Raw genomic sequence first — 17,608 nt, 5'->3', positions numbered from 1 at the left:
AACAAATCTAGTTGCCTATCCCCTGTGTCTGTGAGGTTCATGGATTCTCATCAAAGAGCGTATTTATCTAGCTACAGTGCAGCTGCTTCTGGGGTGGAATGTGGCAGCTGTTTAACAGTGCACAGCAACACTACTAGGGCAGGAGATTACTATATCCTTAAGGGTAATGTGACCATTTTGGTGGCTTGTGCTGCAGGGGGAAGCAGCAAAATGACATTCCTTACTCTTTGGTCCATGAGCAGCCCCAGAGTGGGACAGCTTCCTGCTTCATCGTGTGTCTCAGTACACATGCCGCCTGTTTTCAGAACAGCTGTCTTTAGTTGCCGTTTGCCCTCAGGACACAGCAGAGCCTCAGATAGCCCAGTATGTCGGGAGCGTGACCAGAGAGAGTCCTGGAGCAGAAGTGGCCATTGCTGCCGAGGAGCTTCCAGTGGCTGTGAACCAGCAGCAAGTGCTTGCCAGGTCAGTAACTGTGCCTCTGATCCGGCAGAGTTCCTTCTGTGCATTGCATGTGACACGCACAGACAGAAACAACCAGACTATTGCACTGTGTTATTATTATTAAGCTCAGACAGTGTGCTTAATGTGTACAAAACAGAAGAAGATGTGTCTCCTGCCCCACAAGGAAGTTCCAATCTTGTTCAAACATGAAGAGCCAGCAGATCTGACATTAGATGTTGCCAAAATACAGAAATGATAAGAGTGAAATACTGGGGAACAGGTCATTTGAGGAGATTGCAAATGGGACAGCAAGTGTTTTGCTTCTGGGTTACCAGATCAAATGCTGCCTAACTCTGAAGTCTTTCCTTTCTTGGGGCTGTTGGCAGGCCTATCTTTGAACTGATGCATTTCTATCTACTTGCTGTTGGGTTTAGAACTGAACAGACCACGGAGACAACTCCTTTTTTAATCCCAGAGGGGGTTCCTCCAGGGCATTGGAGCCCCGGTGGTGGGGTGAGTGTGGAGGAATCTCGCCTTGTTGCTGCCCATCGTGTAGCTCGATAAATGAGACTTTCCTCTTTAGGGCTGTCAGTCTGCTGTGATAAAACTCACCTTGAAAAATATGTTGATTATTGTTACTGTAAAATATTTGCCCCAAAACGTGAAAATGGAAATCAGCTGTTCTTGCAAGAACCACATCTGAACGAGAACTGGCAAATCGGTCCCTTCTGGCTTGGATCTACTGTGGAACGAGGTTCAGAGCCTTGAACCCAAACTTGACCCTTGGAGTATGAAGAGCTTCAGATTCAAGGTTCAACTTTTGGCCCATCTTGAGTCCAAACTAGTTTGAAGATTTCAGAGTAGCATCCGTGTTAGTCTGTATCCGCAAAAAGAACAGGAGTACTTGTGGCACCTTAGAGACTAACAAATTTATTAGAGCATTAGCTTTCGTGGGCTACTGCCCACTTCTTCGGATGCATATAGAATGGAACATATATTGAGGAGATATATATACACACATACAGAGAGCATGAACAGGTGGGAGTTGTCTTACCAACTCTGAGAGGCCAATTAAGTAAGAGAAAAAGAAATTTTTAAGTGATAATCAAGCTAGCCCAGTACAGACAGTTTGATAAGAAGTGTGAGAATACTTACAAGGGGAGATAGATTCAATGTTTGTAATGGCTCAGCCATTCCCAGTCCTTATTCAATCCTGAGTTGATTGTATCTAGTTTGCATATCAATTCCAGCTCAGCAGTCTCTCGTTGGAGTCTGTTTTTGAAGTTTTTCTGTTGTAAGATAGCCACCCGCAGGTCTGTCATTGAATGGCCAGACAGGTTAAAGTGTTCTCCCACTGGTTTTTGAGTATTATGATTCCTGATGTCAGATTTGTGTCCATTAATTCTTTTGCCTAGAGACTGTCCAGTTTGGCCAATGTACATGGCAGAGGGGCATTGCTGGCACATGATGGCATATATCACGTTGGTAGATGTGCAGGTGAACGAGCCCCTGATGGTATGGCTGATGTGATTAGGTCCTATGATGATGTCACTTGAATAGATATGTGGACAGAGTTGGCATCGGGCTTTGTTACAAGGATAGGTTCCTGGGTCAGTGTTTTTGTACAGTGATGTGTGGTTGCTGGTGAGTATTTGCTTTAGGTTGGGGGGTTGTCTGTAAGCGAGGACAGTTGTTACTCTACCCTGGAGAGGGCCTGACAGGAAAGTCCCTTTAAGCAGAATGACAGCGCATTGAAACAATATGGGACTTGCTGCCAATTCTCCACTAGTGGAGTTTCACTATATCCTGATTCACTCTTCGTGGGTTCCACTGGTTTTTGAGGCAATTGTGTGCCCTTATATTAAACTCTCAAGTGTTGAATGCTGCTTCATTCTGAAAATGGCCTTCTGCTGTAACTGCTTCTCCAGAAGGTTTCCCAAGGGCTTCTCTACTGCACATTTCTCTGTTGGGCATCTCTGAGGCTCAAACAGGCTATTAAAATATACAAGGGGGTGCAATTTGTAAATGATAAGCTATTCGCCTGTTAGGCTGTGTCAAGGCCGAATTCCCATTCTGTCACTCCGAGTTCAGGAAGTGGGAGCCCACAAGGACTTTAAAAATTAATACTGGCCACTCCAGGCTTGTATTAAATTCCCAAGGTTGCAGCTTCTGTCTGACCTTGGCTTGGTAAACACTGCCACCACCCAAATGCAAAAAAAACCCTTTGAACCCAGGAAGGAGGACTTGGGAAATCCTCCCTGTGGGGTACCCTCAAGCCTTCCGGGGAAGAGCTGAGAAAGAAAACAAAGGAAATTAGCTGTTACTACCAGGTAATCAAACAACAGGCACAAACCTCTTAAAGACACACAAAATCCAATCCTGTTCTTAAAAAAGGTGAGTTTTATTAAAAACAAAAAGAAAGAAAAGACATCTGGAACTTAGGCTTTTGCTAGATTTTAAAAGAGCAATTCCAAAAATTAAGCACTCAAAATAGCTTTCTTGGGGGTTCAGCTTAAAGGTTACAAGCAAACAAAAGCATCCGGGGTTAGCACAGAGGAGAGCCACAAGCCAAAATAAAGAATAAACCTGATTGCATTTATCTATCTGTTCCCTATCCAAATGATTCCTTCTAGGTATGGAAGCTAATTTTTCATACCTGGTTCAAAACTTACACAGCATTTCTGCTTATAGCATTGCTGCTCTGCTCCGGCTTCTCCGGAGAACAAGGGACAAAGGGAAAGTTTCTTTCTCATTTTAAAAAGTTCTAGCCTTCCCATTGGCTCTTTTGGTTGGGTGCCCACTCCTTTCCTTTTACCTGTGGGCTTGTTAACCCTTTACAGGTAAAGCAAGCAGAGAACAGCTACCAAGAGGGATTTTACAGCTAACTGGCTGACTGGGTGTCTATCAAAGGGAGCTCCACCCCCCTTTATTTATCACAGGCTGAGACAGCTCCAAAGAAATTATTCTGATTGATTGTGTCAAATCTCAACACTCCCTTGCAGAGCTTAGTTTGCTTAACACCCAAGGAAAGGAAACTCACTCCTACAATTACATTGTTAAACATCAAAGTTCTTTGCATATCAGGCAAGGCAGAGGTCCTTGGAGATGGGATTTTCAAAGCCTCCTTGGAAAGACTTTACAGCTCAGGATGTCTGCGGACTATCTGCTACTGTTTCAATTCAATTGGGCATTAAACAAAAGCTGCTGAGGGCTAAATTGTTTCATATCAAACTCAAGTTATTGAGACAGGAGGTCCAGTGGCGCAGAAAGAGCCAGTTTCCTCTTGGGAAACCTGAGTTCTTTAGGAATGGGTTTGCATGCTCTGATCGAAGAAAAGACAGTTCAGAGGATAGTATCATCACAGGTCATGTCTACTCTGGCATTCTCTCCTTATTGGCCCCCATTGGCCAGCCTCTGATAGAGCAGCAGCAGTGCAAACCCCCGTGTAGAAAAAGTGAACGGCTGTAAGGTACAGCTTACCCCAGGTTCAACCAGGATAAGCTCCACCAGTGTGAAGAGTGACTTAGAGCAGTTTAGCCTCTCTACACCAGTGCAATTACACGAGGGGTTGGCAACCAATGTCTCAAATCCTCAGCATAGGCCAGGGATTGTAGTAAAAATATTAACATTCCCAAGGGGACGATCACCTTAAATGACCTGTTGAAGGGTTGTTAGGGGAACAGGTTTTTTTTTCCTCCTGTGCACAAAATATTCAGTAATTCAGTGCAGGTACCTGTTTCCTCATGCTGCATGGGCATCAATTTGTTGTGTGATTCACAGAAGGGCATTTGTCTTATCGTCATGGCAGATATTTCCCTGCCTTTCAGGGGCTTCACTATTGACCTGAGGTCAGCAAGAGACCAAGCCTTTGATGTGGCAGCCCCAGTGTATGGAAATTGCTCCCTTTACTACATCTGCTTCAGCCCACCCACTGAAAATAAATTACAAACGATGTTGGGATGGTCTGTATCCTAATGCTGTATCAGTCTTGGGGCTAAACAACAAGTTTCAAAACAAAGAATAAGGATTAGGATGTTCATTTAAAAAAAAATCTCTTTTACTTCATAAATACAGGGCCATAAATGTCAAGATTTCTAGATATACCTAATGGTGAATACATTCAGGATGTATGTAAAGATACATACACTGAGCTCATGCTTTGGTGAACATCACAACACAAAGTAAATCTTAAAACAGAGGCTCCCCATTGTCACTCACCCCTTAAATCAACAAATCTGAATACTCACTTCAACAGAAATCACTGTCTGTTTATTGTATCTTTTAAAATGTCTCTAGGCATTTGCCATGGAAGTGTATCATTTGCATATGTGCAGATGTTCCTTTATGCTACAGATCTAAGAAATATGTCCAACTCTTCCAGGCTGCACATGCTGGAACAACAAGTGGTTGGAGGAGAACAGGCCAAAAACAAGGACCTGAAGGAAAAGCACAAATGTCGGAAAAAATATGCAGATGAACGGAAGAAGCAACTGGTGGCAGCTCTGCAGAAAATTGATGAGGACAGCAGTGACTGGGTCCTGCTCAATGTCTATGACTCCATCCAAGAGGAGGTGCGAGCCAAGAGCAAGCTGCTGGAGAAGATGCAGAAGAAGGTAACCTCTAAGAAGCAATTAACTCTTGTGTAGAGCTAAGATTTGGGGAGCATCCGTGAGATTACTCTTGGAGGTGCCCCTTACTCTTATCCCCCTATCCCCTCATCCGCCTTTCCTCCTTCACCTTCATCCTTTTGTTATAGTAATGAGACACTCCAGTCAGCATGACTCTGGCATCTCCGTGTCTCTCAAACTGATCCTAGTTAACTGACAAGAAATGTTAGACATGGATTTTGATTATTTTAGCCCCTTGATAATCTTAAATATTAAATTATTCTCACTCACATCAAAGCCTCACAATTTCTAAAAGTAAGAATAAGATTTTTTTGCTTGGGGAGAGCCCAAAATTGCCACTATGTTATTCCACCTCAACATAACACAAAGTAGAAGCTGTAAATCAAGTGGCCTACTTTTGATAGCGATATATGCCATGCTTTGAGCCAGCCTGGATAGAACAACAGACAGAGATTCAGGAGAGCTGAATTCTCTACTTGGCTCTGCTGTTGACTCATGTGGGCAAATTGTTTCCCCATCTGTAACTGAGAAGAAAGATTTTCACTCACCTTGGTAAAGATCTTTGAGAGCTGCAGAGGACAGTGCTATCCAGGCGTTGTGTTGTTATGATTTGTACGGTTACTCACACATATCTATAACATGGACAGGACTTGGGATCATTGAGAATGGTCATGGTGAGCTGTTGCCCATCTCCTGCTTTGACCTTCAAACTAATAAATTGGCTGTGTGTGTGTGTGTGTGAGAGAGAGAGAGAGAGAGAGACATTATTCTCTCTAGTGGCACAGCTTCTTACATTGGCACAGCTGAAGTGGGGGGGCACACAGAATCATAGAATCACAGAATATCAGGGTTGGAAGGGACCTCAGGAGGTATCTAGTCCAACCCCCTGCTCAAAGCAGGACCAATCCCCAACTAAATCATCCCAGCCAGGGCTTTGTCAAGCCTGACCTTAAAAACCTCTAAGGAAGGAGATTCCACCACCTCCCTTGGTAACCCATTCCAGTGCTTCACCAACCTCCTAGTGGAAACGTTTTTCCTAATATCCAACCTAAACCTCCCCCACTGCAACTTAAGACCATTACTCCTTGTTCTGTCATCTGGTACCACTGAGAACAGTCTAGATCCATCCTCTTTGGAACCCCCTTTCAGGTAGTTGAAAGCAACTATCAAACCCCCCTCATTCTTCTCTTCTATAGGCTAAACAATCCCAGTTCCCTCAGCCTCTCCTCATAAGTCATGTGCTCCAGCCAGGGGCGGCTCCTGGCACCCATGCACCAAGCATGTGCCTGGGGTGGCAAGCCGCAGGGGGCGGCCTGCCGATCGCCATGAGGGCGGCAGTCAGGCTCCCTTCGGTGGCATGCCTGCAAGAGGTCTGCCAGTCCCACGGTTTCGGTGGCAATTTGGCGGCAGGTACGCCAAAGGCGCGGGACTGGCAGACCTCCCGCAGACATGCCGCTGAAAGCTGCCTGACTGCCGTGCTTGGGGCAGCAAAATACATAGAGCCGCCCCTGGCTCCAGCCCCCTAATCATTTTTGTTGCCCTCCGCTGGACACTTTCCAATTTTTCCACATCCTCCTTGTAGTGTGCGGCCCAAAACTGGACACACTACCCCAGATGAGGCCTCACCAATACCGAATAGAGGGGAATTATCACGTCCCTCAATCTGCTGGCAATGCCCTACTTTTATACAGCCCAAAATGCCATTAGCCTTCTTGGCAACAAGGGCATACTGTTGACTCATATCCAGCTTCTCGTCCACTGTAACCCCTAGGTCCTTTTCTGCAGAATTGCTGCCTAGCAACTCAGTCCCTAGTCTGTAGCGGTGCATGGGATTCTTCCGTCCTGTCTTTGTTGAACCTCATCAGATTTCTTTTGGCCCAATCCTCTAATTTGTCTAGGTCCCTCTGTATCCTATCCCTACCCTCCAGCATATCTACCACTCCTCCCAGCTTAGTGTCATCTGCAAACTTGCTGAGGGTACAGTCCACATCATCCTCCAAATCATTAATGAAGATATTGAACAAAACTGGCCCCAGGACTGACCCTTGGGGCACTCTGCTTGAAACCGGCTGCCAACTAGACATGGGGCCATTGATCACTACCCGTTGAGCCCAACGATCTAGCCAGCTTTCTATCCACCTTATAGTCCATTCATCCAGCCCATACTTCTTTAACTTGCTGGCAAGAATACTGTGGGAGACCATATCAAAAGCTTTGCTAAAGTCAAGGAATAACACATCCACTGCTTTCCCCTCATCCACAGAGCCAGTTATCTCATCATAGAAGGCAATTAGGTTAGTCAGGCATGACGTGCCCTTGGTGAATCCATGCTGACTGTTCCTGATCTCTTTCCTCTCCTCTAAGTGCTTCAGAATTGATTCCTTGAGGACCTGCTCCATGATTTTTCCAGGGCCTGAGGTGAGGCTGACTGGCCTGTAGTTCCCCGGATCCTCCTTCTTCCCTTTTTTAAAGATGGGCACTACATTAGCCTTTTTCCAGTCATCCGGGACCTCCGCCGATCACCATGAGTTTTCAAAGATAATGGCCAATGGCTCTGCAATCACATCCGCCAACTCCTTTAGCACCCTCGGATGCAGCGCATTCGGCCCCATGGACTTGTGCTCGTCCAGTTTTTCTAAATGTCCTGAACCACTTCTTTCTCCACAGAGGGCTGGTCACCTCCTCCCCATACTGTGCTGCCCAGTGCAGCAATCTGGGAGCTGACCTTGTTCGTGAAGACAGAGGCAAAAAAAACATTGAGTACATTAGCTTTTTCCTGTCACTAGGTTGCCTCCTTCATTCAGTAAGCCCACACTTTGCTTGACTTTCTTCTTGTTGCTAACATACCTGAAGAAGCCCTTCTTGTTACTCTTAACATCTCTTGCTAGCTGCAACTCCATGTGTGATTTGGCCTTCCTGATTTCACTCCTGCATGCCTGAGCAATATTTTTATACTCCTCCCTGATCATTTGTCCAATCTTCCACTTCTTGTAAGCTTCTTTTTTGCGTTTAAGATCAGCAAGGATTTCACTGTTAAGCCAAGCTGGTCGCCTGCCATATTTACTATTCTTTCTACACATTAGGATGGTTTGTTCCTGCACCCTCAATAAGGATTCTTTACAATACAACCAGCTCTCCTGGACTCCTTTCCCCCTCATGATATTTTCCCAGGGGATCCTGTCCATCAGTTCCCTGAGGGAGTTAAAGTCTGGTTTTCTGAACTCCAGGGTCCGTATTATGCTGCTCTCCTTTCTTCCTTGTGTCAGGATCCTGAACTCGACCATCTCATGGTCACTGCCTCCCAGGTTCCCATCCACTTTTGCTTCCCCTACTAATTCTTCCCTGTTTGTGAGCAGCAGGTCAAGAAGAGCTCTGCCCCTAGTTGGTTCGTCCAGCACTTGCACCAGGAAATTGTCCCCTACACTTTCCAAAAACTTCCTGGATTGTCTGTACACTGCTATATTGCTCTCCCAGCAGATATCAGGGTGATTGAAGTCTCCCATGAGAACCAGGGCCTGTGATCTAGTAACTTCTGTTAGTTGCTGGAAGAACGCCTCGTCCACCTCATCCCCCTGGTCTGGTGATCTATAGCAGACTCCCACCACGACATCACCCTTGTTGCTCACACTTCTCAACTTAATCCAGAGGCTCTCAGGTTTTTCTGCAGTTTCATATTGGAGCTCTGAGCAGTCATACTCCTCTCTTACATACAATGCAACTCCCCCACCTTTTCTGCCCTGCCTGTCCTTCCTGACCAGTTTATATCCATCCATGACAGTATTCCAGTCATGTGAGTTATCCCACCAAGTCTCTGTTATTCCAATCACAATCATGCTTTTGATGCTGAAGGAATTAGGAATCTGTCTTCATTTGACTGTGGTTCATTATAGCTATGAATCAGAAGACATGTAAGCAGTACGAATTGCACCCAAAAATAATTGTAAATGCAAAATTGTGCCCATCAAAGTGAGGCCATTCTGAAAACCAGACCCTCTGACAACATGCAGCTTTAAAGATATAGTGCTTACCTACCAAAGGGCCTCCAAAAACATGTGTGCACACAGGCCCGCTGACAGCAATTCCAGGCTCCAGGGCAGAACAGTCAATGGGCACGCATGTACAAGCCGCGCCCGTGCGGACACGGTCCGCCTGACATTTGGGTGGTGCTGTGCCTGCGGTGGCTGGTGCCCAGCGAACTGCCTGCTGCGCTGCTGGGCACGCTCTTCCAGCACGGCCAGGGTTTCCACCTGCCTGCCCGGTAGGGCTGCCAACTGTCTAATCACGCAAACCGAAAGACCCTTGCCCCGTCCCCTGCTCCTTCCCTGAGACCATGCCCCTGTCATGCCCCTTCTCCAAAGCCCCACCCCTGCTCACTCCATCCCCCCTCCCTCTGTTGCTCACTCTCCCCTATCCTCACACACTTCCACCAGACTGGGGCTGGGGGTTGGGGTGCAGGAGGGGGTGTGGGGTGCAGGCTCTGGGAGGGAGTTTGGGTGCAGGAGGGGGTGAGAAGTCAGGCTCTGGGAAGGAGTTTGGGTGCGGGGTACAGACTGTAGGCGGAGGCAAGGGGTTGGGGTGCAGGAGGAGATCAGGAGGTCAGCGTTTACCTCGGGCGGCTCCCGAAAGTGACCAGCACACCCCTGGCAGTGGCTTCTAGGTAGGGGGCCCAATGTCCATCTAGTCCAGTAACCTGTCTACAATAGGGGCCAGCACCAGACACTTCAGGGGAAGGGGCAATAAAGCCTGGTGTAGGCAGATGTGGAAGAATCTGCCCCTAGAGGAGTTCATCCTAATCCCTAATAGTTCGTCAGAGATTTGCTTGAAACTTGAAGCCTGGGGTTTTACATCTCTTCCCATTTTTTTAGTATATGCTGGTGTAATTCTGAATATTCTTGACGTCCATATAAGTTCCAGCCCCTCATAGCAAAATTCTAAGTTATTTATTCCCACAACTTCATGTGGCAATGAGGTCCACATTCTAATTGCACATTGTGTGAAGAAGAGTTTCCTTTTACCAGTTTTGAATTTGCCACCTTTCGATTTCATTGAATGTCCTCTTGTTATTGGGTTATGAGACAGAGAGAATAGAAGTTCCCAATCCACTTTCTCTGAACCATTCATGTACAGTATACTTAGATCATGCGCTCTCTTTATTAGTCTCCTCTCTAAAGTAAACAGTGAAGATCTTTTCAAACTCTCCTCATATCTTTCTTTCCTCTTCATATCTTCCCCCTAATCATTCTTGTTGTGCCAGTCATCTAGAGTTCTCTGTTCTCATCACAATTAACCCTTTCCTTTTGGTGACCTAGCTGCGAGCTGCTGAGACTGAAATCAAAGACTTGCAGTCAGAGTTTGAGTTGGAGAAGATTGATTATCTTGCCACCATCCGCCGGCAGGAGCGGGACTGCTTGCTCTTTCAGCAGCTTCTGGATCAGGTGCAGCCCCTCATACGGCGTGACTGTAACTATAGCAACCTAGATAAGATCAGATGTGAGTCCATCTGGGATGAGGACAGCGGCTGCTGGAAACTCCCAGAGCTTGTCATTCAAAAAACCAGCCTTCCCGCAGGTAAGAAAGGCATCTGCATTGTACTCCCCATCCACACAGCTTATCTCTGCTCACTAGCATGGCCATGTGTATCGCATTCGCTTATAAACCCTTGGTTTGGCTCACCTGTACAGAATAGGCTGTAATCTTTCTGTGGAAGCCTGGATGATGATCTAGCTCAGGGGTCGGCAACGTTTGGCATGCGGCTTGCCAGGGTAAACAGGGCGAGCCGGGCCAGTTTATTTACCTGCTGACGCGGCAGGTTCGGCCGATCGCAGCTCCCACTGGCCCTCCCGGGCCAATGGGGGCGGCGGGAAACAGCACGGGCGAGGGATGTGCTAGCCGCAGCTTCCTGCCACCCCCATTGGCCCGGGACGGCGAACCGCGGCCAGTGGGGGCCATGATCGGCCAAACATGCCGTGTCAGCAGGTAAATAAACTGACCCGGCCCGCCAGGGTGCTTACCCTGGCGAGCTGCGTACCAAACATTGCCGACCCCTGATCTAGATAAATGAGGACAAAGCATCTCTTATTGGGACTTCCTGACAATTTATTTTGAACAGGATGTCATTGATTTGAGTGATAGTAGGGAATCTTGTGTTAAACCACACAACAGTATAACCCATATCTGATTAAATATCATAAGCATCTCTGGGCCTTTAGTGGAGTGTTATTTGGTAACTAGTGCTTAACATAAAAATGTTGCCCTTCTCCCCATTCTTTTCCTTCAAGGACCTTGAAGCACTTTATGAGATTAATGAATTAGGCTTCACAAACCCTCTTCAGGTAGGTGGTATTAGACTGGTTTTAAAAGGGGGGAAACTGAGGCACAGAAGGACATGACTTCCCAATGTGCCATAGTGAGTCTGTAGTAGAGTGAGGTCTGGAACCCAGGATCCCTGAACCCCAGTCCTGTGTTTTTTATTTCATTCCCTTCTGTGTATTAGCTGCCTTAGCCCAATAGGTGAACCATTTTCCCTACAAGGTTGAAATATTCACTCCACAGACCTGCAGGCCCCATATGTAGCTGTACTGTGGTATGTAACCTATCATTTAAATCAGCTTCTGTACCCAATGGCTGGAGGATAGCTAATGTGATGCCAAATTTTTAATAAGGCTCCAGAGGAGATCCGGAAATTACAGGCTGGTAAATCTAACTTCAGTACCGGGCAAATTGGCTGAAACGATAGTAAAGAACAGAATTATCAGACACCTAGATGAACATAATCTGGTGAGGAAGAGTCAACATTTTTTTGTAAAGGGAAATCATGCCTCCCCAATCTACTAGAATTCTGTGAGGGGGTCAATAAGCAGGTGGACAAGGGTGACCCAGTGGATACAGTATACTTAGATGTTCAGAAAGCCTTTGACAAGGTCCCTCACCAAAGGCTCTTAAGCAATGTAAGCTGTCATGGGATAAGAGGGAAGGTCCTCTCGTGGATAGGGCCCTCCCAAATTCACAGTCCATTTTGATCAATTTCACGGTCATAGGATTTTTAAAATCATAAATTTCCATTATTTCAGCCATTTAACTCTGAAATTTCACAGTGTTGTAATTGTAGGGTTCCTGACCCAAAAAGGAGTTGTGGTGGGGTCACAAGGTTATTGTATTGCTGTTGCGTTAGTGCTACCCTTACTTCTGCGCTATTGCTGGCAGTGGCACTGCCTTCAGAGCTGGAGAGCGGAGGCTGCTGGCCAGGAGCCCAGCTCTGAAGGCAGAGCCGCCGCCGGCAGCAGCACAGAAATAAGGATGGCATGGTATGGTGTTGCCACCCTTACTTCTGCACTGCCGCCTGCAGAGCTGGGCCCTCGGCCCGCAGCCCCCGCTCTCCGGCTCCCCAGCTCCGAAGGCAGGGCAGAAGTAAGGGTGGCAATATCACGACCCCCCTACAATAACGTTGTGACCCCCCCGCAACTCCCTTTGGGTCAGGGCCCCCAATTTGGGAAATACTGGTTTCCCCCCATGAAATCTGTATAGTATAAAGTAAAAGAGCACAAAAGACCAGATTTCATGGGGGGGGAGACCAGATTTCACGGTCTGTGACGTGTTTTTCATAGCCATGAATTTGGTAGGGCGCTACTAATGGATCAGTAACTGGTTAAAAGATAGAAAATAACGGGTAGGAATAAATGGTTAGTTTTCAGAATGGAGAGCGGTAAATAGTGGTGTCCCCCAGGGGTCAGTACTGGGATGAGTATTGTTCAACATATTCACAAATGATCTGGAAAAAGGAGTAAACAGTGAGGTGGCAAAATTTGCAGATGATACAAAAGTATTCAAGATAGTTAAGTCCAAAGCAGACTGCGAAGAGTTACAAAGGGATCTCACAAAACTGGGTGACTGGGCAACAAAATGGCAGATGAAATTCAATGTTGATAAATGCAAAGCACGTTGAAAAACATAATCCTAATTATACATATAAAATGATGGGTCTAAATTAGCTGTTACCACTCAAGGAAGTTCTTAGAGTCATTGTGGATAGTTCTCTGAAAACATCCACTCAATGTGCAGGGGCAGTCAAAAAAGCTTAACAGGAATGTTGGGGATCATGAGGAAAGGGATAGATAATAAGACAGAAAATATCATATGGCCTCTATATAAATCCATGGTACATCCACATCTTGAATACTGCGTGCAGATCTGGTTGCCCCATCTCAAAAAAGATATATTAGAATTGGAAAGGGCAACAAAAATGATTGGGGGTATGGAATAACTTCTGTATGAGGAGAGATTAATAAGACTGGGACTTTTCAGCTTGGAAAACTGACAACTAAAGGGGGATATGATAGAGGTCTATAAAATCATGACTGGTGTGGAGAAAGTAAATAAGGAAGTGTTATTTACTGTTTCTCATAACACAAGAACTAGAGGTCACCAAATGAAATTAATAGGCAGCAAGTTTAAAAGAAACAAAAGGAAGTATTTCTTCACACAAAGCACTGTTGATCTGTGGAACTCATTGCCAGAGGATGTTGTAAAGGCCAAGACTATAACTGGGTTCAAAAAAGAACTAGATGAATTCATGGAGGATAGGTCCATCAATGGGTCTCAGCCAGGAAGGGCAGGGTTGGTGTCCCCAGCCGGTGTTCGCCAGAAGCTGGGAGTGGACGACAGGGGAGGGATCATTTGATGATTACCTTTTCTGTTCATTCCCTCTGAAGCACCTGGCATTGGCCACTGTCGGAAGACAGGATACTGGGACCCAGTATGACCATTCTTATTGGTAGGTGCATAAAAAGTGTAGTGCGAGGGTCCTTCTAGGCCCCCTATGGCTCTGGGGTGTCTGTAAGCAGCAGTGGGGAACAAGGGGGACGGTCAGGAAAAGCTGGAACTGATTCAGTGCCGCTGGTCCTTTAAGTAATGCCTTTGTTCTCTCATAGCAGTTCCATCACTGCCACAGACTAAGCCAGCCAGGAAGAACTCCTCAGGCGAGAACGGAGAGCTGCTGATGGTAAGCTGCACTCTCCTCCCGGGACCCTGAGGGAACCTTCTGAGATGGGGCTATGTTGCTACACAGCTCTTCCTTCTGGAGGACATAGGCAGAGGGCTGAGTGTCTCCAGAGGGACTCATACCCAGCCATCACTGGCATTAAAAGAAGGCTGGCAGGGCCTCAGAGGTGTGTGTAAAGCAGAGTAAATAGTGAAGCAGTGAGCTGGCCTCACACTCCAGTGGCCAGTCAGTGGAGTGTAGGACCCTGGCCAGCAGGGCCTGGGAATGCTGGGAGTCCAGCCCCTGAAGAGGAGAGACAACCCAGGCCAGAATGATACACAACACAGCCCTAGAGCAGTTCCAAGACTAGAAGGGTAGTGCATTGGCTGTTCTCTGTGGGGAGCTGGGCTCAAGTTCCAGTAATTGGTGGTATCAGATTCTTACTCCTGGGGGAATTCTGCGCATCTGCGGACGCGCAAAATTCATCAGTCTCGCATAATTTTGTATTTTCCAGCATAAAAAACATTCTGCCTAAGAAGTGCTGCAGTTCCACCTTTTACCCACCAGAGGCCGCTGTGGTGCCAGAACAGCCGGCTGCGTTCATGCCGGCTGTTCTAGCGCCACAGCGGCCTCTGGTGGGGAAAAAGGCAGAACTGCAGCACTTCTTAGGCAAAATGGTTTTTATGCAGAAAAATACAAAACTCTATGCTCAGTGCTGCAGAATTCCCCCCAGAATAGAGTTCATCACAGCACCTGCCCGTGGAGCCAGGTTAGACAGAGTGGGGCACACAGGGCTGCTGTGGGGGGGGGTCACAGATTCGGGTCCAGAATGGCTAGTGGGGGGACCGCGTTGAGCCTAGGGATGCGGGAGGGGCGTGGGGATGAGGGGTGCGGGGACAGGGGCAGACGTGCCTGACTGAATGGGAGAGGCTTTGGGTCAGCCAGGGTCTGCATGGGGGAGGCTTCCCAACACCCTAACAATCCCCCCCCCAGAGAAAAAATCTCCAACCCACACTTCACACTCCAGGGTCATTCCTAGGCTCCTTCCTTTTCCCTCAGCTCCTCCGTAATCCCTGACTCCTCCAAGCCTTTCCACTGCTTCTGACAGGTCCAAGAAATCCGGTTCTGTAGTGTAATTTAAACGAATTACACAATGTTCTGTATTAATAGGCCTAGTAAGGAATCTATTTGTCAATAAAAAATTACCAGAATTTTTTTTTTTTTGGTCTGTATTGTTACAGACATACTTGCTGACAGATATTTTGAAACAGATTACCAAAATAATTGTAACTGGCCTGATTATATTGTGTTATTTTGACAAATAAAATATGCAGAATTTTGCAGAATTTTCAAATGTTGTGTGCAGAATTTTTAATTTTTTGCTGCAGAATTTTTAATTTTGGGGCGCAGAATTCCCCCAGGAGTAATCTTAGCTCCCCTTTGACAACAACAAAAACACTCCCTGCTTTGCTTGGCCTCTGCCCAGGGCACAGTGGCCTAGGATTAGGTTAGTTCGGCAAGTCTGGACGGAAGCTTATTCCCAAACTTCTATGCAGATTATGAATCCTGCCTCATGGCTCAATTGATTTCCCCCTCCTACCCAGGCAAGACCTTAGTCAATGCGATCAATCCAATTGCTTGTAGTAGTTGCTGTGGCCCCTACAGGTCCCCTTGGCAGGGCTTTTGGACAGTGGATTTGCATGGTTTGCAAACCTACTGGCCATGTACTGGTTGCAGCCATAGAGAGAGTTGCCAGAAAGCCATTCTGTGCAGCACATAGAGACCTGCCCCCCACTCCGTCCAGTGTAGCAGAATTGCACCTGTATCATTACATTTTGGACTTTGCTTACAGGTATTGGAGGGGGTGGCAGGATGTAGCCCGATGCCTGTCCAGATTATTTCCAAGAATGTGTGTTCTGCAGTGTTACTGTTGCCCGGGTTGGATCACGTGTTCGATCACTTCATATTATCTCTAAGTCTCTGGCCCTAGCCCATGGAGTGGTGCTTGGCTGCTTAAGAGCTGGAGCTGAGGGGAGTGCTGCTCACAGCGTTTTGTGATCCCAGCAGGAAGAAGACCGCTACAAACTGATGCTGAGCAGGAGTGACAGTGAGAATATTGCCAGTAACTATTTCCGGTCCAAGCGAGCCAGCCAGATCCTCAGTGCTGATCCTATGAAGAGTCTTGGTAAATATCCCAAAACTCTCCTTTCCTTTCCTCTGTGTGCCGGTATCTCTTCCAATGAGGGTTCCATTCCTGGCAGGTTAGTCTGGAGGGATTTGTTGTTCCCCAGTCAAATAGCCTCTTTACTGGACAGTGCAACTCATTCCTTTATTGGTGGTGACAGCCATTTTCCCCTCTGACAATGGTTCCCTAGAGTTGCTCTAGCAGACCAGATGTTGATAAACCTCCCTGTAGTGATTTGAATGATTTGCTTCCAGTGCTTGTAGCTTGGAGGTAATTCACGTTCAGCATGTCACCCTGACCAACACGTGCTGTCTTTTCTCCCTCCATAGGGTTGCCACTCACCCCAATTTTTCAGGGAATAAAGCACCAGGGGCTGGATGTTCTGCAGAAGCCTGTGTGTCATTCAGTGGTGCTGGTGATTCCTTTTTAAATTTGCCATGGACTTAGTCCTTGGTGACAAGTGCCCTTGCTGTGTCTGACTCCATTTGTTTTAGGGATAGCTAAGCTTTGTAAATGTACAGCATGGGCCCATCTGTGCATTCAAGGGGAGTCTCTTGCCGATCAGGCCCTCTGTTTTTTGGTTTTGGTTGTTTTTTTTTCAATTAATTTTGGAACAATGGACTGAACTGCAGAGCTCTGCGGTCATTTCTGAACCAGCACACAGAAATAAATGCAGCTGTGGTTAAACCGATACAGAGTCTTCAGGTCACTGGTTCCAAAGTAGACTAGATAGGTCTAACAAAAGATAACCACCCTGTGGTAGCCTGAGTGAAACAGATTTTTGTGGGGTTTCAGTCCAATTCCTGGTGAAGAGCTGTCTGCATAATAAAACCCACCACCACAGTTGGTGCTGATTGGCATCCTTGCTAGCAGAGACTGGATGGACTACACACACTCCCATCTTACCGTCAGAAATGTCCCGTGAGCACAGGATTGAGGCACATTGATGAGGGAGCATGGAGAAATGTATCCAGTTACTTCCTCTTCTGTGAATGAAACCTGTCACCCCTAGTCTCAGGTGCCTGTCACGCTGCCAGCTGGGCCCTTCAATTACAGAGAATAAGCAGAAAGCCAGAACAAAACAGACATAATCAGCAATTCAACCAACTAAATGAGCTTTGCATTGTGCCATGGAAGTCATTAAACTCTGGCTGTGATGCACTTTCAGGGGGATGTGGGCATGAAATCTCAAATGTGGAGGCGGTCCGCTGAGAAAGCTCTGCCACTAGGCATGGGGTGTTTCACTCTCCAGGACTGTCAGTTATTAGTATCTGACTAGATACATTGCATATTCAAGTATCAGAGGGGTAGCCGTGTTAGTCTGAATCTGTAAAAAGTAACAGAGGGTCCTGTGGCACCTTTAAGACTAACAGAAGT

General features: G+C 46.8%; 1 protein-coding gene across 6 annotated transcripts in view; it reads left to right on the top strand.

Moving 5' to 3' along the window:
- KIF17 (kinesin family member 17) overlaps positions 1–17,608 on the top strand; it is a 42,785-nt gene that overhangs the window by 23,744 nt on the left and 1,433 nt on the right. Inside the window, exons 9-13 of one of the 6 annotated variants that reach the window (XR_010594280.1) lie at positions 338–462; positions 4,823–5,054; positions 10,379–10,637; positions 14,000–14,067; positions 15,899–16,231. Coding sequence is in view for 4 of the 6 variants with exons in the window: in XM_008169814.4 (XP_008168036.2) it covers positions 338–462; positions 4,823–5,054; positions 10,379–10,637; positions 13,997–14,067; positions 16,111–16,231 (808 nt within the window). In the remaining 2 variants the exon portion in view is untranslated. Of the gene's footprint in view, positions 1–337; positions 463–4,822; positions 5,055–10,378; positions 10,638–13,996; positions 14,068–15,898; positions 16,232–17,608 lie in introns of all 6 variants that reach the window. The other 5 variants (XR_010594279.1, XM_008169816.4, XM_008169814.4 and 2 more) reach the window with 5 other exon arrangements.

The sequence above is a fragment of the Chrysemys picta genome, chromosome 21 (assembly GCF_011386835.1).
Source record: "Chrysemys picta bellii isolate R12L10 chromosome 21, ASM1138683v2, whole genome shotgun sequence".
In the NCBI taxonomy this organism is placed as follows: domain Eukaryota; kingdom Metazoa; phylum Chordata; order Testudines; family Emydidae; genus Chrysemys; species Chrysemys picta.
Note: the sequence above shows the minus strand (reverse complement) of the source record. Positions and strands in the feature narration are given on the sequence as shown.